At 35.5% G+C, this 25,517-nt stretch overlaps 2 protein-coding genes across 2 annotated transcripts; one reads left to right on the top strand and one right to left on the bottom strand.

The window, feature by feature from the left end:
• Window positions 1-12,457: 12,457 nt before the first annotated feature.
• On the bottom strand, window positions 12,458-13,447 carry LOC120524612 (olfactory receptor 1M1-like). The gene has a single exon (XM_039746443.1). It carries the CDS (start codon window positions 13,445-13,447, stop codon window positions 12,458-12,460), a length of 990 nt encoding a protein of 329 aa, XP_039602377.1.
• Window positions 13,448-22,169: 8,722 nt separating this feature from the next.
• Window positions 22,170-23,600, top strand: LOC120524613 (protein ZBED8-like). Its single transcript, XM_039746444.1, has one exon. The coding sequence runs from the start codon at window positions 22,170-22,172 to the stop codon at window positions 23,598-23,600; it is 1,431 nt and encodes a 476-aa protein (XP_039602378.1).
• The last annotated feature ends 1,917 nt before the right edge of the window (window positions 23,601-25,517 follow it).

The raw sequence follows: 25,517 nt of genomic DNA on the forward strand, positions 1-25,517 counted from the left end.
GGTACATAAAGATGGAGACAAGGATGGACAGTACCTGATGAATGACAGAATTATGATGTGTTTTGAATATATGTGGAAGTATGTGGAATATGAAAATAATGAATATTGATAGTTAATTTATTTTACCATTTTTTAACTTCTGACAGAATTTTAGTATTATTACATTTTTCCTCCATCAGGGTTTGCTTTTAGGATTCTACATGACTGCTTACTGTTTTAAGATGTTCTCACACTTGTATTGCATCTGTTTTCTGAAACAGAAACAGTTCATAATTAAATATAAAGTGCATATGTAAACGTTTCATAATGAGAAAGACAAAACATTTCACACCTTTCTTTTTATTTATTCAAAACTATAATAAAAATATAAAGGTTCATTGGATATTACTTAAAAAAAATATTCCATAGGATGTTGGTTTATTTTATGAGTAAATTCTAAATTACAGTTTGTGAAAGAAACAAACTGTAAGAAAATGGTTAATCAATAAATACAATTACAATAATTATATGTAATGAAAATACACTGAATAGCAGCTTCTGAAATTTCAATCATTGCCTATACCTGTTTACATCGTAACTGAATCCACATCTTCCAACTTGAACATAATAACTTCAAATGTAAAGGAATGCAGTAGTGAAATAAACCATTACATTACAGTATATGAAAAAAGCAAATAAGGGGAGATCGATCTTTACTAGTTCGCTGTGAGCTTCTTTTTCGACTTCGTTTAAGCAGTACGAATGTTAGCTAAAAGTAAGATTGGAGTAGCAATCCAATCACGTTTTATTTTTGTCTCTCACATGAAAGAACATACTAGTTGCCAAATAAACCCTCTTCAAGTTTAATGAGTTATGTTTTATCTAGTTTACCTCACCACCGTCACCTCAAATTACCAGGTGTGCTTGCACTATGGTATACTAAATCTATGCACCCATCCATTTTTGACGACCCAGTTACTTAAACATTTAAATTACACATATTATGGCCAGGTGATAGTTAAGGATGAGCACGTTGCCGCTCCGTTTAAACATTATCTTTACTAAAACAATTCAAAATGCGTTATCTTTACCAGTAGCAGGTTTTTGAATTATATACCTTACACTCGTACCGTTGTTTTAACCGAGCTGTATGTCATCATTAAAACGGAACTTCTGGATACACTTATATTGTATCACTATCAATATGGAAGCGTATTTGGGCTCGTTTATACTTCACGCTCAGAACGCGTATGCACCCACATCATGGCTGCCACGCGTTCTCAGTGTTCATTTGATGCGTCCTCTGAGCAGGTCCTCAGAAATTACCGTGACACGTGCGCGAGTTGCACTACCAGCAAAAAGTTGGGGGGCGCAGTGTACTAAAAGTTGAAATGTGACGTTAGAGTCTCTGTTTACTATCTACTGTACATGTGACAGAAAGCCGCTTTGCAGATCCTATGAGATTGGTGTGCGCGCGTTGATATTTGATAAATGGTTCGATGTGGTGAAGCAAAATGCCAACAGACAGATGTATTCGTGGTGCTTTTATATTCAAGCGTCGCATATTCCCGATCGTAATGACACAATACATTTTAAAAGTCTCATATACCGTCATCTGTGTTGTCTTTTTTTCTAGGGCTTCCTCTGGTCCTGACAGCAGTGGATCGCCAGCAATAGATCGCCACACTGAGCACATTAAATGTATGATATTCCAACTCTCTGCACATTTGGAATCCTTAGATTTATACTTGATAACACTTTCATTAAAGTATGCATATTACATTTTACAGATAAATCGGTAATTTTGTTTAAATAATGAATACTGTTAATAATTACACACATGGGGGTGACACAGTGGCGGAGTGTTAGCACTACTGTCTTGCAGGGAGTCACGTCGCTGGTGTTCCCTGCCTGAAGTTGACATGTTTTTCTGCTGGGTTTCCTCAGTGTGCTCCAGTTACCTTCCAAAGATATGCAGATTTGGGGATTTGGTGCCGCTAAAATGACGCTAGTGTATGTGAGTGCTTGCATTCACCTTGCATTGAGCTGAGGCCTAGTCCAGGGATTGTTTCTCACTTGTGCCCAATGCTTGCTGGAATAGACACATCCCTGGATTTAATCAATACACATCCTTTTCAGCGATATTGCGGTAAGGTGTCATCGGAATTTAATGGGTGTTTTAGGCAATTCACAACACAGAGAAGCTGAACATGTTCTCACCGTGATAATATCTTGCACTGCCACCTGGCGGACTCATCCAGATTTACGTAAAGTACGCACGTATGAACACTACAACGCTTGCGTAGCAAGAGCGTCCGCTGCAGCATGTGTTGCGTTGCGTGAAGTATAAATCTGGCCTTAGGGCCACAGTGAGGAAAAAAACATGGAAACAGTGAAGAAAAAAAAAAACTAAATGTTGAGAATAAAGTCGACATGTTGACTTTATTCTCAACATTTCCACTTTATTCTCACCGTTTATGTCGAGAGGGAAGGAGAAGAAAATACATAAAAATGGAGTTAATAGAAGACTTCATACAAATGTATTTTAGAAGTGGTTTCAGTAATCAAGAAATTCTAGCTCTTTTGAGCACAGAATTATAATTAGCATAAGGAGTTTGAAGAGGCTGTGCCGTAAATCGCATCTCTTTAGACTAAGGAATCATACAGATGTAGATGAAGGGGCTGCTTCTTTGAGAAGCGTAATTGCCAGTCACGGACAAATGCAGGGATATCGCTGGTTACATCTGCGAGCAATCCAAAGAGGGCACGTTGTAACACGAGACGTGGTGAGACAGTTGATCAAGATGATTGACCCCGAAGGCGTTGAGGTTAGGCGGGCATGACGGCTGAAAATGGGCACTATCACACCCAGGGTCCAAATGCACGGTGGCATATGGACTCTTACGATAAACTGAAGCCATATGGTATTGCAATTCACGGTTGCATTGATGGCTTCAGCCACTATGTTTTGTGGTTGGAGGCGTATACCACTAATACTGACCCAAAAGTAGTTGCACATTACTTAATCTCAACAGTTTCACAGTTGAGCGGATGCCCGCAGCGACTACGCGCAGACAGAGGCACGGAAAATGGACATGTGGAACAAATGCTTATGTTTTTGCGAAGAAATCACGATGACAGTTTTGCAGGTGAAAGGAGTTTCATTTATGGCCGCAGCATCGCAAATCTGCGAACTGAATCGTGGTGGGAAATCTTGAGGATGCAAAGTATGCAGTTTTGGATTAACTTGTTCTAAACCCTTCACAATGATGGATATTTCTCTGGCGATTTCTTGGATAAAAACCTAATACAGTCCAGCTTCCTCAACCTTGTTCAGGTAATATTCTTAAATAAAAAAATATAAATATAAACACAATTGTATGTGAGCATAAATAATTTAATGTATTTCAAAATACAATTCAAAATACATTTATTTATTTAGGTAGTTAGTTACTTAGTTATTTTATTTTGTCTGAAATATTCCTTCATAGCCTGCAACCATGCTGTCATTCATCTGTGCTGACTGAACCATATAATATGTTCATTTATAACATAATGGGCTGGTTTCAAGGATTTGGATTAAGCCTATCCTGGTCTCTTAGCAATGCAAAGCAGTTTTCTTTAGTCTATAATTAGACTTAATCTGGGTCCAACAATCCAGAGTATGCCAATAACAATAATAGTCAGTGTTGTCTTGTTTATGAGTAAATCATTGAACTGTTACTCATTTATTTTGTGCAGTCTGAACTCGACGAGGTTGAAAAAACATAGAATTTTCACAAGATCAGACCTACGACAGGCCATGGTGTCATTGGAGGTCAAATTATTTTGATGCACAGTGTTCCTGAGATGTATAGTGCAGAGGACAAAGTCATGGAAGTGGACATGGAGGAGCTGGCTTTGTGTAAGGGTAGAGCACACTAAAAAGCCTGCACCCCTGTGATGAGACAGTTTTTGAGCTCTGCTGTCTTCTGATGGAGGAAAAGGGTTGGAATTCTCTTACAGATGCCTTTTCTGCTGCTGAACTGTACACCTTGTTTAGAAATGAAATGCTGAATGAGATATCTGACTTGTAACACTCTAGTACAAGCATCGGTGTTGACATAAAATGGAGCATAGCTCAATCATTAAATAAGACAATCTCTCTAATGACATGCATATGGACACTGTAAAGGAAAAGTTACTGTATAAATCTGTAAAGTGCTTGAAACTATGCCTGCCTTTTTAACATGAATAATTTATACCCAGCACATTACTATATAGACGTATCATGTGACATGCTAGCTTTTTATTTTGCTCTCTGATAATAATTTACATATAAGGAGTCCTGTTTAATGAATCAGATATTTGCCAAAGAGTTTCAATCTGTTTAACTATTTTGGGACCTTTAGATAATGTTAAGCTATAGGAATGTTTAAAGATCATGCCTTTTATCTGTATTCTTATTGGTGTAATTGAAATACTCCCTTGACTGTAGCTTTGTAAATTAGCCTAATTCATAAAAGATACTGCACTGTTCAGGTATGCTATTCTGTCATGATGTATTAAACAAGAGCACGTGGCAGCACCATCAGCCTGATGTAATAAAGGACATCCATCTTGACTCACAACTATTCTTTATTTACTGAATATTTTCTCTAACAGACACATAATTTAATTTTGTGCACACATACACTGGGCACTAGTTAAGGCTTAAGGTTTTTAAAGCACAATTCATATTAGCATTACCCTTACTAATGACATTGAATGCTTCCACCAGACCTATAGAGAATTAGTTATTTATGGTAATGTTTACACTGAAATGAGAAATGGTTGTCTGTAGTATGTTTAGCAAATATGATAATAAATTCAGTATTGTGTCTTTGGTGGGTATTGACAATAAACATGTGGCTCTTGAATTACATTAATATATGATTTGGTGACACCAAAATATACTAGTGGTTAGATGACTTGAGAATGTACATGAGATGGAAAGAAAAATTTGTTTTAACAAAGTATTTATTCCCGTTCAGGTAATATACCATCAGAAATATAAACTCTTCATGAACATTGAATATAAATTATAAATCAGTATTAGCCTTTGAACAGTCAGTCTTTTCTTATAACAGCATCACAAATTCCACAATGCAATGAATGCAATATAGTTCTAAAGTATAAGCTGGTCAATAAAGCAAAATTAACAGGCATACTCTGTGCCTGGTTCAGAATATTCAGTATACTTCAAAACTTTTATCAAAAGATTTAGAACATAGTGTGAATGTTTATTTCATAAACTTGGATTACAGAGTCACAGAGTATTAAATGTTATTGATGCTGAGCATTCACAAAAAAAAAAATGAAAAAGCAACACTTTTAATTGTGCAATATATGTTTGGCATGATTTACCAGGATAATTGCTATTTAATTACTGAAAAGTCAATAAAACAATGTACATTTTAATAAAAGTGAACAATGAGGAAGGGGCACACAGCCACCCAAGTAGTATGTGGATGTTTTAGTGTACAGCACTGCACATTTTCAAAACTTTGCAAAAAGTCAAAAGTTTGACAGAAGTGTGATAACAGAATAGATGAAGAGTATCAACTTTGTTTACACAGTGGCCATTTCTTACATTGGTATAAAGCACAGAAGGAAACTCTGAGTAATTTCTGAATTTCCCCTTGGGATTAATAAAGTATCTATCTATCTATCTATCTATCTATCTTTTAATCGTTATCTTCTAGCTGAAGGATCACCCCACATGTACAACATACTCAGTGTATTGAAAACGCATATAAACACAACAGTAGCATTATCTGCCAAATTCAGATCTGAACCTCTGCAAAACAAGTATTTCTTTATATTATTTCTTGGTGTAACTTATGCTCATTCTCATTTTGGTTTGTTGTTATATTCTGTCTAGGAATTTTAATAACCAAGACTTTTATTTTTGGCATTCTTTTGACTTCAATCTATGTATGCTTCGGTTGTCCAATCCTAATTCAGTTCTGCACAAGTTCCTTATGTGCAAAATCTATTCAAACTGCTTGACTTTTCAAACCCCTACAGATTTTATTATTTTTTTTTTTTTTCTCCAGCATTTGGAGTTTTTTCTGTCCACCCTGGCCATCGGACCTTACTTATTCTATGTTAATTAATGTTGACTTATGTTTATTTTTCATTGTGTCTTCTATTTTTCTATTCATTTTGTAAAGCACTTTGAGCTACATTTTTTTGTATGAAAATGTGCTATATAAATAAATGTTGATTGATTGATTGATTGATTGATTAACTGACAAAGAATAATTGGTTGTCTACACAATGTCCATCACCCAAATGTTACTCTCTAGGACAGCATTCGTTATTGAATTCAGCACGGAAGTGTGGAAAATTGTCATAATTGTCAGATAGCTGCAGGATCATCCCGCATGTGGGTCCTATTGGCCGCCTGCAAAAGAAGACATAGGCACAAAGGCAACAGTGATGTTGTTCTAACACAATCAAATCTGACCCTGTACAAAACCTCAAAAACGTAGAAAGTTTTACTTCGTCTACTTCCCCGATATACCTTCTAAGATGATGCTCAATCTCTTTCTGTTTTGGTGTCATAATCTCTGGGAATTTCAACATCTTTGACACTTTGTTTGGATGTTGGTTTAAGATCAATATACATTTTGGTCAAATGGTCATAATTAAGTGCAATGTGATGGTGGATAACGTCCCTCCAGCTGTCTATCACACATATTAGCTTCTGTACAAGTTCTTTATGTGCAATTACCCTGGGAACTGCTGGAAGAGTGTCAGGGGAAGCCCTTTTCCTACACTCATAATTATCTAGAACATCTAAAATGTCATCAAGTTCAACAGAGGAGAAATCTTTCAAAGCTTGTTTGAGGATTTCTTGCTCTTGGACACTTATAAACAAAAAAAAAAATTTCAATTTGGTCACTGTAAACCTTTCCAAATAGAACCTCCTCCAGAAAGGGAAGTGCAAGCTTGATTGAAATTTATTTGCAATTTTTGTATCCTCTCCAGAAAATGAAGGCAATAGCTTTCCAAGTGTCAGCCTTAAAATCTTGTCTTATGAATGGTACTTTGAAAGTTGTTCCAATTGTGCACCGATCATAGAATTCCTTCCAAAAAGAACTGCACACATTTCTAACAAGCCCTGTTCCATAACCAGCCTCTAAAGAGTTATCTGGAAGTAACCTGTTCAGTGTCAGTGGTCTGGTCAAAGTCTCTGGGTCAGAAAAGGATTCAGTCATGTCACTGAGGCAGTTTGCATAGTGTATAGTTATTATTTATGACTGTTTCATGTTTTCATTGGATACAGCATAATAAATGCCCAGAGGGGACTGTGCGGTCTCATGGTCTGGAATCCCTACAGATTTTATTTTTTCTCCAGCCATCTGGAGTTTTTTTGTTTTTTCTGTCCCCCCTGGCCATTGAACCTTACTCTTATTCGATGTTAATGTTGATTTATTTTGTTTTATAATTGTGTCTTTCATTTTTCTATTCTTTAATATTTAAAGCACTTTGAGCTACTGTTTGTATGAAAATGTGCTATATAAATAAATGTTGTTGTTGTTGTTGTAAATATCGGTGTCATTTAGGTTATCTTCAAGATCTGTACATGGGCCAAATGTAATTTCAGGATCAGACACATTATTTACAGAAGTATCAGCATGTAAACAATTTCACTTTCCTCCATCATCTGATAATGGATGTCATATTGATCTGTACTGAGTGTGTGATTTAGACTGACTTGGTTTTGATCAGAAACTATAATACACAGTAGTAGTCTGCCTGGAATCAGTACAGTCCTCAAGATTACCAGTACTCGCTTCAATATCTGACTGCTCCATTGTTTTTGTGGCAAGGTAGAAACAGCTTTTGTAGTTTGACAGTGTCATATATTAAACCAATTGTGATATGATGATCAAGTAAAGTTTGTTTGAAGTCCCAAATATCAAATATGAATTCGGATTAAGGCCCTTTGCTTGAGCCACCATCAGGGAAAAAAAGACCACTTGCCTCTTTCAGGATTTCTAGTGAATCCAGCACAGATTGGCATGGAAATCTTTCGTGTGCCCCTGCCTTGTTTTGCTCTGACCTGTTTAGTTTCCCCCTTGTTACTGTGTATCCACCCTAACTCTATGGAGCGTGTTTTTTGCCATGGTCGGGAACGGAATTGAGAATGTTGAGGTGTCTCTTCCCTTTGATTGTTTTCCTTCCTTAACTTTATTTTGTCACGGAGCTTCTGAAGAAGGCCAGATTTTTGTATTGTGGTGGTATTTTGATTTCTGCAGAAATTGAAAAGTGCAAGTCTGTCTCCATAGGAGGGAATGTAATTGGACAGTGTCGAATCATCTATGAGCAAGACAACATCTCGGTCAATCTGTGAGACAAAATAAAAAGTAATTCATAAGTGCATTAAATACATAATAAAAACATATTTGTTAAAAACATAACTGCCTTGTAAAATAACACTTCAAAAAAGGATATTTGTCAATCCTTTATATCGGGCTATGCACAATATATTGTAAATTTAAATATAAATAGCACAGGCAATCTCCTGTAGGATCTAATTGAATCGCCCTGGCATAAAATCAAGAAGCTGTTCTGTTTAGAAGCACTGCGATGATGGGTTCACATAACATTTTTAAAACAACATTATGTTCTTTTTTTCTCTTTAAATGTAAATGTAAGTATCTTACCTAAGAATTTGGAATGCCATATGGAAATGCTAAATGGCTTAAGATGATAACTGGATTTGATTAAATTACTGGAATATCCAAGTCAAGGACTCCTAACAGAACTAATGTTAACATTACTTATTGAAGAAAATGTATTTACTGTAAATACAATAGGGGTTTACTATGGTTGTGCTTAGTTTACATAGACTTCAGTTCTGTTTCTCAATTTGGGCTGCATTTTCTGCAAACGATTAAGCTTGGCGATTCACGATCAATATGTGGCATGTATACGTAACCTATGAGATACTTCTTTGTACAGCGGCCACTTTATGAATAAACATGTGCTACTTAGTTAACAATGCCACTGAACACGCATACAAAATGCATTATTGGTAGATTAAAAAGCAGTTGATTTGGAATAACATTACCGTATATGTTTTTATTATTAGGCCTTTGATGGGATGAAGATAGTTATGAAAGTATTACAAAGTAAACATGATATCATAACCTAACACCAAAATGCGATGTAATGCCATGTATTGTTTCTGAAACGCTATATAAACGACAGATGCACGGCATTAAAAAAAAAATCAGCTTTTCCAATGACAAAAGAAAAGAAAAGTGAAATGGTACATGGAGGTTTGCATTCCATTTATTCCCTACACAAAGTCTGCACGTTCTAACAGTGGACATGTGGGTTTCTTTCCATATTCCAAACACATGTTGAATGAGCGTTGCCAAATTGACCACTAATGTGTGTGTGTGTGTGTGTGCTCATCTTGTGAAGGGCTGGCACCCAGTCCAGTTCCTGTCTAGTGTCTGATGGTTGGTGATAAAGGCTCTAATTGTCTTACAACCCTGTTTTGAAGAAGTGGGCGTGAAAAGTGGATAGATGGATAGACATGATACAATGAAGAGAATACCTATGTGTAAATTTGCAGGCAGTATGATGTGGTGGTTAAGGCTTAGGTGGTTAAGATTGAGGGTTCATATCCCTCTAGAAACACTGTGTGACGCTAAGCAAGTCACTTGACCTGCCTGTGCTCCAATTGGAGAAACTAGAGAAATATAACTAATTTACAGTAAAATGTTGTAAGTCACCTTGGATAAAGGCATCATCTAAATAAGTAAATGATGCAGTACAAAAAAAAAACCTACATGACACTTGAAAAAGTGCATTTTTTTCTATTCTTTTCTTTTTGCTAGGCTCTTATTTTTTGGCCGCTGTCTCGGGTTAGTTACAGGTTTCAATAGACAGGCGGACATACCTGCTGTCAACTAGTCGCCATACACCACTAATCTTGTTGTTTTGTCACACTGTTAAATTAGTTCAAAGCAGAATACCTTTACAGCAGGTGTAACACATATCTAAGTGGCAGGGTTTAATGAATGGGTATCAGATACAACCCACTGGTGTAGCTGAGAATGTGCAAGTGTTGGATTCATGAGGTGGTGGTCGGAGACCAACACAGGGCGCAAGGCAGGAAACAAACCCTGGGCAAGGCACCAGCCCACCGCAGGGCAAACGCACACACACACCAAGCACACACTCGGGACAATTTAGAATCGCCAGTGCACATAACCTGCATGTTCTTGGACTGTGGGAGGAAACCAGAGGAAACCCACGCAGACACAGGGAGAACATGCAAACTCCACACAGAGAGGTTCTGGGTAAGCGTACCCAGGTCTCCTTACTGCGAGGCAGCAGCGCTACCACTGCGCCATCTTGCTGCCCATTATTAATAAGTTTACTACTTATTTTATTTTTACATAACAGCACCATCTTCTGGGAAATGGAAGGGATAAAGGCCCCTAACACAAAAATCACCAGGTATAAAGCATACCAATTTAAATTCAAAACCATATTAAAATAAATACACAATAATCATTTGAACACTTTTCTGTTTATTACAATAAATATTTTGTCCAAATTCCTACCAAATGTTGAAAGTGACATGTATTCTTCTTGGGAGCATTTCTCCATGTGCTCTGCTTCAAGACTTACTAATTTTAATTAACTTTTTTTTAACTCAACATTTACAGAAATAATGCATTGCTCACTTTTCTGTAATGGCCAAGACCAAATATGCAACCAATACATAAGAGTTGGTCCTTTGCTAAATATTAATATTCATGCAGTGAGCAGCACTTCATGGCTCACATCTATAGCATCCTGGGTTCAAATCACATGTCCAACTGTTGTCCTTGTTAGGTTTTTACATTCTACATGAGTTGTCCTTCAGATGATCTGGTTTTCCTCCCATATAGCTGAAAATACACGTGTTTGATGATTCAAAATTGCCCCAAGCTTTAGCATCTTGTCTAGGTCTCTTTGCTGCTTTGTGCTTAGTGTTGTTATATACCCCAACACCTTGTAAGTGTGAATTGAAGTAAATGATCTGAGATTGTTATATTATGTATTTGCAGATGTCAAGGGTCTCAAAAGTTACTCCAGGACTTCACAATTTAATGTTCCTTTTTATTGGGATGGATCATTAAACCTGTTAGCAATGCTATGATTTTGTGCTGTATTTGTTAATATTATACACTCAAGTAGGATTTATAGCTGATATTAATGTTTGTATGTACACTGCTATGTATATTGAATATATTACTTGCAGCATGAAGATCCCCTCTGAAGAAAAATAAATGCTTACAAAAAATAAATTGGCCCAAAGGTTTTGCTATTCCATGAATCAGCCTTCCCCTTTTAATTAACTTATTTTAACTGGTGAATATGTGAAATACTGGAAATACTGAAAAGCAAACTATATTACTTAACAATTTATCTTCATTATTCACGGAAATAATAATAAATGTTTTACCCTGGAAATATTTGTTTAAAAAATTCTAACAGCATGACATACCAATGAAATTGATTTTAATTCAGTGGTTTATTTTAAAACTCTACGTTTACAGGGTGTTCCTTTGTATAACACAGTCCTTCCCAAACTCTGTCCTGGGAACCCCTTGTGGCTGCAAGTTTTTGTTCCAACCAGCTTCTGTTTTTAATTGGACTCCTGGGCTAATTAAGTGAACTGTTCTGTGTTTTGGGAACAATTTAGAAATTAGAAAACTAAGTTTGGTAAATAAATAAATAAATAAAATGTACCCTGCAGTTATATGGGAATAATGTTTTTTTTTTCTTTTTAACACTATTTTTATCTTGATTTTCATTCTACTTTTCCAGGTGTTCTAATTTTTTATTTAATCCATTATTTACTAATTAGTAGGTCTGACTCTTGAAGTACTTGCAGCTTTTGATTATTTAGTGTTGTTTGCCTGCTTGTTTTTAATTTTAAAACTGCACCGAGAAAGTAAAATATAATGAAATCAAGAAAAGAGAGTTAAGCATTTAAATATATAACAAAAGCAGGAATATTTCTAAATGTCTTATAAATGTAAAAATCATGCTGCTGAATGTAGAATAAGAAAAAATAATCCCAGCTAATTAAATAAGATGAGTGCTATCAGGTGTTGTCACTGATTAGGAATCTGGTTGGAACAAAAACCTGCAGCCCCAGTGTGCCCCCCAGGACCGAGTTTGGGAAGCACTGGTATAAAACACTTTACAATGGGTAGGAAAAATAGCAAAACCATTTACAAAGTGAACATACATAGTACAACATATAATCCATAATGAAATGTCTTTCCTACTGAAAATATGTATAAAATACAATAATAAAAAAAAGGCTTTTTCAAGTCATTAAAAATCATATAGCATCACAGTGAGCTATATATACTTCTATTGGTATTCTTTTATTTTATTTTATATAGTATTTACCACATACTAAATAAAACAGTTACTGATACAGAAACCTGATATTTATCATTGGCTTGCTTTGTTTTTCTAGTTTTCTTTTTAAATGATTTTTTATTGCATCCATCATCTCTTCAGTTTTTAGTGTGTAAATTAGAGGGTTTATCATGGGTGGGATTGTTGAAGATAAGGAACTATTTAGAATTCTTGCATTGGGATGAAAATTAACAAATTGTGATGATCCATATATAACTACCAATGGAAAATAAAAAATTGCCACCAATATCATGTGTGATACACATGTTTTTATTGCTTTTTGCCTTCCTTCTGCTGAGGCAATTTTTAGCAATGCAATTCCAATGGCTATGTAAGAAAAAAGAATAAATACCATTGGTAAAAAAAGCAACAATGCTGTAGTAATAAGAGCCATTATTATGTTTGGGGAAAAGTCATTGCAGGCTAATCTGTACACAGGTCCATGATCACAGAAAAAACTGTTTATCACTGTCGACTGGCAAAAGCTGAGTCTTGTAATTAGAAGTACCATTACAGACACAAGTGCTGCACAAAATAACCAAATGGACACAATAATCGCCTTCATTCTGCTGCAAGTGTTAATACTGTGATATTGAAGAGGGAGGCATATGGCAATAAGACGGTCGTAAGCTAAAATTACAAGAGACAGTGACTGTATTGCACTAGAAAAATGAACAAAAAACATATTAGCTAAACATGCCTCATATGTAATAAAATTAGAATTAAAAAGAAATGTATCTATTACTTTAGGAATGATAGCTGTAGATGAACATAAATCTGCTAAGGCTAAGTGAGACACAGCAATATATTTTGCACTATGAAGACTTTGTTCAAAATATATAAATACAATTATAAACCCATTAAAAAACATTGTAAGAATGTAAACAATGGATAAAAAAATATAGAAACACTTAGCAAAGGGCATTTCTTGTAAACCAATTATGTAAAACATTTGTGGACGAATGAAAGTATTATTCGCTGAGCTTTTTGTAATCATTGGAAACCTCTTGGTTATGTCTTCTGTTTTCTACAAAAGATTATATAAAAAACATTTGATTAGATATTTTCTGATAATTTATAATATTGTATGGAAAAATGTATGTAATTTTTTTTAAATAACCTTATTTAAATGTTAGAAATGTGTCAACTAATATCTCACAGAAATCCTATAATTGGAGTGATGCAGCATGATAATCTGAATTTTGACGCATTTTAAAGTTTTTAAAGTTTATATTTCATGCAGTCACACAAGCTGAAAAAGCTTAATCCAAAAAGAATTATCCAGCTGTTTTTAATGTTCACATATTGAAAGTTTGACTGAATAATAATGCAAAGGAAACAGCTGTCGTGAAGACAGTTGTTAATATTCATAAAAGTGTGTGGATTTAAACAATCATGCTGATATGTTCAAAGAAAAAACTATTTTATGCAACATAAAGTAAGTATTGGTTTAAGTATTTTATCAAATTAAATTAATATGTATATATTATGTTATAATAGAAAATACTTACAGGTACATGCAAACATATCTCCTCAAACCCAGATTTGTTAAAGCAAATTCATCATTAATTATGAGAAAACGTTTATTCAGTTTGCATGGTTTTAGTTAATGTTTTGATTCCTGCCTTTTTTGCTTATAATTAAAAAGTCTCTAAACATAAAAAAGACAAAATACAGAATACAAGATTTCTTAAAATATGTAATTTTGTTTCTAACATATTTCACCAACTTTTGTTTCAAATTAAAAAAAGCTCATTGAATTGTTTTTAAGATATCTGTCTCCGTGTGTTATACCACACACGTATTCATCAAATGCTCACTTACCATTTTATTTCTTGCATATCTGTTTCTACTATGCAGTTTTAACCATTTTTATAGAGGGTTGGTAACATCTGTAATGAGACAGTAATTAAATTTATAAAAGCAGGAAATTCACCTGAGAGGCTTTGAATAGTCTTTCAAAAACCAAAACAAAGGCTACATGTAATTAACCAGAGAGGTGCACATATTTAGCCAATTGCCTGTTTAAAGTAAATATTGGTTAATGGGGCATGTGTATCATTAACCATGAATAGTAATAATATTTGTTAATTAGAATACAAATTATTAAGGTTTACATTCATTAAAATTCAGTTCATTTCATAAATAACATAATTGGCATTTATGGGACTGACTGATATAAATTCATATGGAAACCCAAATGCAGAGCTGTACCCTTATAAACTATGGGATATCCAGTATATGATTACAAAAGCTGTACTTCGTCAAACTTTGCCTAAACAGAAAAGCAGTTGGTGATCAAAAGATGAAAAGCTGGTGTTGAATTTTAATTAAAAAATATTGTTCATATTATGAATTACCTGAATCATTGGGCAATGAAAATGTAATGTCAGGAGAGAATGGCCATTACAAAAAGCCAATGCTACAGCTCCTACCTCTAATTTTCACAGAAAACCTAAGCATAAATATATTTAAGAATAGTTTGTGGAAAATTGTGAAAAGTACCTGAACATTATTCAGTTTTTGAACACTTAAAAATTAGTAACATGTAGTATTTAGTTTTTAATTTCAAGGTGCTGAAAATTCTACTAAAACAATAGAGTGTGCTATTTAAATTCAATTCTTTTCAGGGGTGGTTTCCCAAAAGTAACTGAATTAGTATGTTAAAATTGTTTGTTAGCTACATCTGATCCAACTCATATGTTAACCCTAAAGAAAGAAGTTAACTGGCTGCTCCCAGCAGTACAAACAAAGACACACAAAAACAGACAGTAACCACCAAAGAGTGCATCAAAAAGATGCTGGAAGCCACTACAAAAAAAAAAAAAGAACAAGGAAAATATATAAAAAAGTTATTTCATATTTGACCAAAGTCAAATACAGTATATACAGTATATATATATATATATATATATATATATATATATATATATATATATATATATATATATATATATATATATATATATATATACAAGTAATGCAATAATGCATCTCTGTGGAGGAATCATTGGATTGTAGTGGTGGAAATGATTTCCATAGTGGGAGTTAATCAATGCCTTTTCACAAATGTAAAAGAACAAGTCCCAGTTTAAACAAGTACTATAAAAAGAACAATCAGGCTTTATTGGCATTATAAAAACAATGACATCATGGCAAAGAAGCTTTCATCTGAACCAGAGATGCCAAAAAGGATGCTGCTTTGTTCACTTAGTTGCCTCATGTGGGGTAATGCTGTGCTATTGGCACAATCAAACCAACTTGGTTACTTAAGTGATATTGGGAAAGTACATGTTGCCAAGAGTCAAAATAATGGCACTACTGCTGCTGGTGGTGGAAGACTTGTCCGGACTCATCCATCATAACTATGCCCTGACACCTGTTATGCAGCTCCTAGCAACACTGAGACATTACATCACTAGAGGATTCCAGAAGAGTGTTGGAGATGCATAAGGTAGCTATGTGCAAAGCAATACATAGTGTCACCAGGCTTCTTCTTCTTCTTTATGCAAACAGCTACATAGCATTTCTATCCACCGCTGAAGTACTGCATGAAAGTCACTTTGGTTTCCACACAAATGCCAACATCCAAAACGCTGTTGGAGTGATGGATGGGATGCTCATACTAATTCATATGCCTATGCTTTTGGAGCCTATGTAGACCTGCTCTAAATGTTTTTCAGCAGTTAATGTGCAAGTAATGTGAAGTCATTAAAAGGTTCTTCACAAACATTGTGGCAAAGTGTCCTGACAATATCCATGGTGCATTTATCTGGGTAAATTCAGCAATCTGTCACAAGGCAATGGACGGTGAATTTGGTAGTGGCTGCCCATTAGGTGACTGCAGCTATCCTCTTCACCATACCTACTGACACCTGTAAGCACTCCACAGACCATGGCTGAAGAGCAGTATAATGTTCCACACATGATTGGAGATGGACCGTGGTTGAAGACACAATAGGATGTGGAGAATGTGCTTCAGGTGTATCCACACATTGTCAGGTGGCATCAGATATCCTCCTCAGTGGTGCTTTACTATAATAATTTTTTGTGCCATGCTAAACAATATTGCTGTAAAAGCGAGCATCTCACTTGTGGATGAAGAATACGAGTAGAAGGAGGATGAGGTGTTGTTTATAGAGGCTGATAACAAACAATTGTCACATCTTACACAACAGGATGCCCACTAGGCTGGTGTAAAAGGAAAGGAGGCACAATTCAGATTAATATTATGCTTGGTTTATCTTTAATTTCATAAGAAGTAGATGTGTTATTATTCATATTATTTATGTGGAAATGAATAAACTGAAGGAATGAGTACACTTTTTTACTACTTAAAGTGATTATTTTCAGTGTATTTGAAAGTAGTTTGATTGACATAAATATGCCTGATATGTCCAGTTGGTGTCAGAGGAAAGAAAAGCAAAAAACCCAGTCTAAACCTCTAGAGAATCCACATGTTAGAAAGTCAAAGTCAGACACAGAGTTTTGGAGACCTCAGCAACCAACTGCCTAATTGCTCCTGGACATTTTAAATTAGAGTTTGTACTGGGCCATTTAAAATGAAGACATAATCTTCCCATTTCATGATTCTAATGCTCTCAGTATCTCAGGTGTCTTTTTCATTAACTGACCAACAAGGCACCAACTCCAGATTTTGTAAGGTGTGTGTACACACTCTTAAAACATGCTATGTTTTTTGCCAACATAATGGCAATTTGCAGCAGTGTCTGGTTCTCCAAATGTGCCGAGATGAAATGAACCAAATGCTGTGATTCATTTATTTTGAGGCAAAGTATTTTTGGCAAATGTGGTGGTAGTTTACATGGCGGCAGGCTTATTGGTAAGGTAACTGGCTGAACTCTCAGCTTTTCATATGGCCTGTACTATGCATTGTAGCAGCAATCACATTTGCCAGATTAAAGTAGCTATCTCATTAGATGCTGGTGCCTTGTGCTCTTCCCTGACACAGTGGAGAGGTTCAATAATACCACGTATGATCTTGTGCTCAAAGTTTTATAAATTAGGCCACAGAAATTCAACTCTTATGGTTTCCTAATTATATATCTCTGGCTCACATGAATTTTTTTAATGCTGGTAAACTCCGCAACATGTGTAGCCAAGTAGACGTCCCTCCTCAGCCAATGTGAAGTAACGCCAGGTTCTTAGCCTGCCAGAGGTCAAAGGTTCAAACCAGAATGACAGTCCTCCTCACCCTGAAATTAACTTCCAGCAATGTTTTCATCTGCAGCATGGCTTCATGCTGCTGCCACAGTCTTTTCTTACCTAGAGCCTCTTAATACATTGAGTGCAAGTAAGTTCACCTTTTTATAAGTCACAAAATGTCAACTTCTAATTCAGAGATGCAATTCAGATGTCACACTGTTCTTGGTTTTATCTCAGATTGCACTGTTAAGGGCAAAAACAAATCAAATGTAACTAAGTAGTGATTAAGTGGAGTAATATTAAATTTTGATTGTCAACTCTGTAAGTAATAATTGAATCTAGTGTGTGGCTAGACAATGTGTTGGTCCATTAATAATATCCCCTACTGTTTCAGCAGAGAAGTAAATCATTTGCTAAAAGAGTTGGTTTCCACTGCTATATGTATCTTAAAATTTACCGTCAACTCTACATGATCACAATTTAGAGCTAAATCACATAAAAGGCTGCCAAATACAGTCAAGAACCATAATATCAGTTCCGCAAAGGATGTAAATTCACCTAACGTTTTAGGAAGCAATCTGTAGTCTATTGCAACAAATTATCTCTAAGCTTTCATCTCAACCAGTATCTTTTAATTTATGAACAAATGTATAACTATTTGGTGTTGCCTCATCTAAGGGAATAGTGTAAGACTACTGATGCTGGTTATTTTGCTACATCTCATATCAGACATTTAAGAGTTACTGCAAAAACTAATACCCAGAACTATTGTTTTCAAGAGTTTGTGCTACTGTACCATTAAGATTCTGTAAATCTGAATGTCTGATCTGGTTCAGTTTGGCACCATGCTACCAATCTGTGTAACTGTATACATAAGGAAATTGCAAAGAATAAAAAGGGTTTCAGTTCACCACATATACTCCTGCTGTCTGACTCATACAAACTAGGTGTAAAAATGGTCAGGAATACCATGGTAAGATATGAGCATGATACTGTACTTTGACCACAATATGATTTTATTTTTGATTTTTTTAACTGCACAATAGTTAAAGTACTTCTATTCAGGTCTCTAAAATATTGTAATTTATTTGTTTTTATTTATTTATTTAACCTTGTATTGCCTAATAAATAAATAAATACACAAACAAATAAATAACCTGTTACACCCAATACCAAAAACTCTTAACTCAGTTTATCCTGCTTAAGAGGTTTCCCAACTAAGGTTGTGAAAGGTTTCATATTTAAAAATATGATTTACATATATATGAATGTTTTTAAAATTAATTGGCTACATACATTTAAATCATATTTACACTACCACTCTGATGTGGCATGATTAAGATTTTTGACTCATCTGACACAGATCAGTTTTGTCATTCTGTCAGTCAGTCAATATTCTAGATAGATAGATAGATAGATAGATAGATAGATACTTTATTAATCCCAAGGGGAAATTCACATAATCCAGCAGCAGTATACTGATACAAAGAAACAATATTAAATTAAATAGTAATAAAAATGAAAAGAATTAAAATAAAATTAATGTTCGCATTTACTCCCCCGGGTGGAATTGAAGAGTCGCATAGTGTAGGGGAGGAACGATCTCCTCAGTCTGTCAGTGGAACAGGACAGTGAGGAAAGTCTGTCACTGAAGCTACTCCTCTGCCTGGAGATGATCCTGTTAAGTGGATGCAATGGATTCTTCATGATTGACAGGAGTTTGCTTAGTGCCCGTCGCTCTGCCACAGATGTTAAACTGTCCAACTTTAATCCTACAATGGAGCCTGCCTTCTTAACAAGTTTGTCCAGGCGTGAGGCGTCTTTCATCTTTATGCTGCCACACCAGCACACCACCGCGTAGAAGAGGGCACTCGCCACAACCGTCTGGTAGAACATCTGCAGCATCTTACTGCAGATGTTGAAGGATGCCAACTTTCTCAGAAAGTAAAGTCTGCTCTGAGCTTTCTTACATAGAGCATCAGTATTGGCAGTCCAGTCCAATTTGTCATCCAGCTGCATTTCCAGATATTTAAAGGTCTGCACCCTCTGCACACAGTCACCTCTGATGATCACAGGGTCCATGAGGGGCCTGGGCCTCCTAAAATCCAGGGTTCTAAAACAGGGTCATGGGGGTCTGCTGGAGCCAATCCCAGCCAACACAGAGCGCAAGGCAGAAACAAACCCCAGGCAGGGCGCCAGCCCACCACAGGGCATACACACACCAGGGACAATTTAGGTTCATCAATGCACCTTAACTGCATGTCTTTGGACTGTGGGAGGAAACTGGAGCACCTGGAGGAAACCCACGCAGACACGGGGAGAACATACAAACTCTATGCAGGGAGGACCCAAGAAGTGAACCCAGGTCTCCTTACTGCAAGGCAGCAGCGCTACCACTGCATCACTGTGCCGCACCAGATCAGTTTTGGTGTAAACAAAAACCACATGGTATATTATTTTTTGATATCAGATATAGGTCACTTTCATAAGTGGTGATGAATTCTGCCTCAATTCCAACCTTCCACATCCAACAGTTTCTATATTCAGTTAAAGAAATGGCTTGATTATGTCATTTTTGTGCAACAAAAAAGGAGAAAAAGACGTGGAGAGATGAGTATACAGTACAGATATTCAAATTTTATTTGTCTCATTTTAAAGTTCCATGTATATACAGTACATAGAGGGAAATTTGTTATTACCATTTAACCTATAGTGTACATCTTTGCAATCTAGAAGCGATGTGCTAAGTACTGCCATCAGTGGCACAGTCTTCTACAATGCTCTTCATTTCGTCTTTCTTTCTTTGAACTGTATTTCTTTTTTGCTTGTTGCAGCTAAGTCCAGACATATATTTTTATGTTAAGCATGCTATGCATATGGACATTGCAGCCAGAAGTAACCAGAAGTTTCAGCTGAATTTTCTTATACATAAATTTCTCATACTTCTCTGTGTAAGACAAAGAGAAAGAGACTCAAAGGGGAGAGACAGTGATCAAAGTACTTTATTTAATTACTACATATGGAACCAACTTGAAATTAAAATGAAACCAAAATAAGTTGATTGAGAACTGAATATCAGAATCCTTGCACCGTCTATGGTTACATACAACCAATTCATTTTTCATGCAAGTATTAATAAAATGCATTGTTTGTACATCTTTCTAAATGGGACAAAGCTTATATTTATGATTAGGGAAACAAAAATTTACAGAACTTTATTATATAACTTACAGCAATTCCGTTTTAGTCAGTTTCAAAACACTCTGAGATGCAATAATTTTCCCAAGCACTTCTCCCATTTCTGTTAATATTACCTATACTCATCTTTTGTTACCACTTTTAATTCCTCCAGTAATTTTGTCCTGGATTTCTAACACTGTAGCAAACTGTCTTCTATTTAGTCTCAATTTTAATTTTGAGAACAAACAATGACACAGGGAGTAAGATCTGTCAAATACAGGAGATATGAAGCAACAGACACATTGTTTTTGGTCAAAGACTCTTTGACTTATAATGCAATAAGTTCAGGTGTGCTGTCTTGGCACAAATATGGTTTTGCATGTGCCACAGCTCTAGACTTTTCTTCCTGATGCATTCTAGCAGAGACCTCAGCAGTTCAACATAATTTCATTAACAAGTCCATTAACAAGTCTGTAAGTGTAGAAAAACTTGATCATCTTTGTCTTAATGTTCTATATGATCTCTCACATGCTTTTATCTGCTTGGAGAAAAAAAAAAAAGCCAAAATCACGTGCACAATTTTAGCGTAAATGACAGAAAGATGCATCTTAATCAACTTACAACAATGCCACTCTCTACTGATTAACAAGACTAATGTCATCCAACACCAAGAGGCATAGTTGATAACTATACACTTCTCCAGTGCTATGGACCTATTCCAGGAATTTTTAAAGTGATCCTGAACGTCTGAGATCACACAAAGCAATGATGGCATTAGCTTCTTTTCTATTCTATAAATCAGTGGTCGGCAAACCGGGGTAAATTACCCCAAATGGGGTAAAAACAAAAATCTCGGGGGGTAACGGAGACTCATTTAACCTAAATAAAAATGATATACATTATAAAAAATTAAATGAAATATGAAAACATTATTTTAGTAATTTAAATTTCTACACGACCGCTGAAGCTAGCTTAGTACAGTCATCCTTCACAGCATGGTGCCAGCGTACCCATATGCTACATTTGCATATTCTAGTGTCCAATTTTGTAACTGCATGAACAGCATACAGGAGCAAGGTGTTCGAGCACTGATATGGTTACACGTGTTGCTGATATATGTACACCATTCTAAACTAGTCGTTTTGCACAACTATGTAGTATTTGTGGTTAAAATTCTGACGAGCAAGGTAGCATAATGTTTTATTAACAAAAGCTAAACTATTAATGAATGAAAAGGCCTTAATTTAACAGACGTATGCTCAACAAATAACCATGGATGATTTTTATCCCTTCAGATGGCTTCAAATAGGAAAAGAGTTTACCATTAAGAGTTCCTCAATTATGGGTTCACACAAATAAAAGACAAGGGAATAATGAAACCACAGTGTGTTGCATGTTTGAAAGTACTCACTGCAGAATCTTTCAAAAAGAGTCAGTTAAAGAAGCACTTGGATAATTTACATTCACATCTATCTTCCAAGCCACAGGAATATTTTGTAAATTTTGAAAAGCCTGCCAAAAGACAAAGACTGGACAGCAACTTGAGAGGCACATTTGATCAATGTTCAGCAGCAATGTCTAGCTTTGAAGTTGCCTGGTTGATTGCTCGAAACAAGAAACCACATGCAATTGGTCAGGAATTAATTAAACCAGCAGCTTTGAAAATGGCAGAAAACATGTGTGGTCAGAAAGAGGCCGTGAAACTGAATTCAGTGCCCTTGTCTGCAAAAGTAGTAAAAGAAGGAATTTCTATTTTAGCAAAACATGTGAGGGAACAAGCTATTTCTTCAATAAAAGAGAGTAAATATTTTGCTATTCAGCTTGATGAAACTACAGATGTCAGTAACAATGCACAGCTAATGGTATATATTTGCTACAAAGGTACACATGCAATTGAAGAGGAATTGTTGTTTTGTTCCCCTCTCGAATTGCAATCATGTGGTATTGATGTCTTTAATAAGGTGAATGAATATTTTAATACTCCAAGCATTAATTTGAAGTGGAAAGACTGCATTGCAGTGACTGTTGATGGAGTTCCAGCTATGTTGGTTAATCTTAATGATTTTTCAGCGTTGACGAAAAGTAATAATCCAGAAATTGAAATTACTCACTGTATGATCCATCACCAAGCACTTCTTGTTAAGCATTTGGAACCTGTACTGGAAAATTTCATGCATGACGTTATTAAGGTCGTTAATTTTGTCAAACAACATGCACTTAACATGCGCCTATTTCGAGAATTATGTGAAGATGGTGAGGCTGAATATACAGACCTACTCTACCACACAGGAGTAAGATGGCTTTCTCGTGGGAATGTTTTGCATCAAGTGTGGGCTTTGAAAACTGACCTTGAAATTTTCCTCACTGATCAAAAGCATATTCTTGCAGACAAGTTCACAAACACCTCGTGGGCTGCACACCTTGCATATTTAACAGACGTTTTTGAGCATGTGAATGCACTGAACAAAGAATTGCAGAGAAAAAATATCAACATCATTTCAGTCAGAGAAAAGATATCAGCGTTTGGATCAAAGCTTCTATATTGGAGACTGAAAATACAAGGGAACAAGATAACTGCATTTCCAAAGTTAGCTTTGTTTTTGGAAGATTCTGAAAATATTACTTTTGATGACATCAAAGATATAGTTATAAGACATCTTACAAAACTCAGAGAGGAGTTCTCAAATTATTTTCCTGATTTTGATTTAAGTACTATCAGCTGGGTTGTTGATCCCTTTAAATGTGAAATAGCTGAAATACCAGAAGAATCTCAAGGATTGGCAGAGGCCATTCTTGAACTTTGATCCAATAATGAAGCACGCATTGAATTTGAGAATAAAACCAGACTGTCATCTTTTTGGATGACAACTGCTGCAAAACCTTTCAATATCGCACATGAAGAGTAGGTCAAAAGGTTGTTGCCTTTCGCAACAACTTATCTTTGCGAACAAGGGTTTTCCACATTAATGAATATTAAAACAAAGCAAAGAAATTGTCTGAATTGCGAAAACGATATTCAAATCGCACTTACCTCCAAAACTCCCAATTTTTATCTCATTGTTTCAGAAATGAAACAATAGAATTTCTCAAAATGTGTGTGAGTTGCATTTTTTTGTTCACTAAGTTGTTTTGTTTATTTTGTTACTTATGAAATATTTTCTTTATTTTCACTTAAGCAGAGAGTTCTTTTTTATATTTAATTTATTTACATTATTTATTATTTAATATTTAATATTGGTGCAATAAAATATTTAAATTTTGAACAGATTTAGATTTTTTCCCTTTCAAATCCCAGGGGTAATGTTAGAAAAACCAAATAAATTTTGGGGTGACCACTAAAAAAGTTTGCCGACCCCTGCTATAAATGCTTTGCCTGTGAAATTAGTGTACACAAAACGATCACAGAAATTTATAAAAATAGGCAATGCATATGCATGATACATTTATTATTCATGTGTTGTCTTCTGGCAGTGGTTACTTGTGCTAAACAGTTTTGATGGAACACATCCAAAATTTATTATGAAAAGAGAAAAAAAGAATTAGCAATGCATCTGAATGATTTCACGCCTACAAACATCATAGGCAAAGTATTTACATCTCAGGAAAGCAGCCTTGTGCCTTAAATAGAAAGCTATCTCTTTGATGAAGTACATAGTACTAGGGAGTTGTACCGTGTTAGCCATTATGAATGTAGAGAAAAGTCAAGCAAAATGACACCTTTTATTGGCTAACTAAAAAGATTACAATATGTAAGCTTTCGAGGCAACTCAGGCCCCTTCTTCAGGCAAGATGTAATACAGAAACTGAAGTTCCCCATGTTTATATCCACACTAGGACAAGAAACAACATTGGTAAATCTTTAAGTAAGAAATCTTAAATGTAAAAAATTAATAGCTTCCTCCAGGCTAGGGTTCATTTAACAAGAGAGAGAAGAAAAATGTATGGTCAAGATCTTTGGTTAGGATAACTGTACATCAAAGTCTTTGGAAGTTTCTGATGAGTTTTTCAAAACAATATGGGTCTGTAGACAGGTCATCTGTGTCAGTCTGAGAGATGCAAACAATCCTCATATTTAGCCATAAAACTCTTGTCTCTATACAAACCAAGTTGTAATGTATTAAATTTTAGCATGAGTTTAACTTCCCATTCTTTTCCCTCTTGCTGTGTTTTGAAGTTGCCCATAAGCACTATGAATTTAAAGTCCCTCTCACAGTGTCCATGGCTGTTGAAGTGGGCTGCCACAGGAACATCTGTGTTGCCACGTTTAATGTGGAAGCTGTGTAAATTCATTCTCTGGTGGAGTGTTTGTCCAGTTTCTCCCACATAGAGTGCAGCATCAGGACATTTCATGTAGAGAATTAGGTAAACCACATTAGATGATCTGCAGGAAAATGATCCCTTTATGTGATGTTCTAGTTGGCAGTGTGGTATAACTATACGGTCTGTATTATAAATGTGAGCACATGTTTTACATCTTTTCTGTAGGCAGGGACATGTGCCATTTTCTATTGGTTCATTTAGGGAGCTTCGGACAATTAGTTGCTTACACACAGATTAGGTTAAATGTAAATGATAAATCGCCCTGCAAGGGCTTTGCAGTCCATTCAGGGCTGTTCCCTGCTTTACACTCACTACTGCTGGGATAGATTTCTGCACCTTGTAACCCTGAATTGGAATAAATGGGTCTCAGAATGTTATGTTATGGCACACATCGAGTCTCT

Source organism: Polypterus senegalus, chromosome 2 (genome assembly GCF_016835505.1).
Source record: "Polypterus senegalus isolate Bchr_013 chromosome 2, ASM1683550v1, whole genome shotgun sequence".
In the NCBI taxonomy this organism is placed as follows: domain Eukaryota; kingdom Metazoa; phylum Chordata; class Cladistia; order Polypteriformes; family Polypteridae; genus Polypterus; species Polypterus senegalus.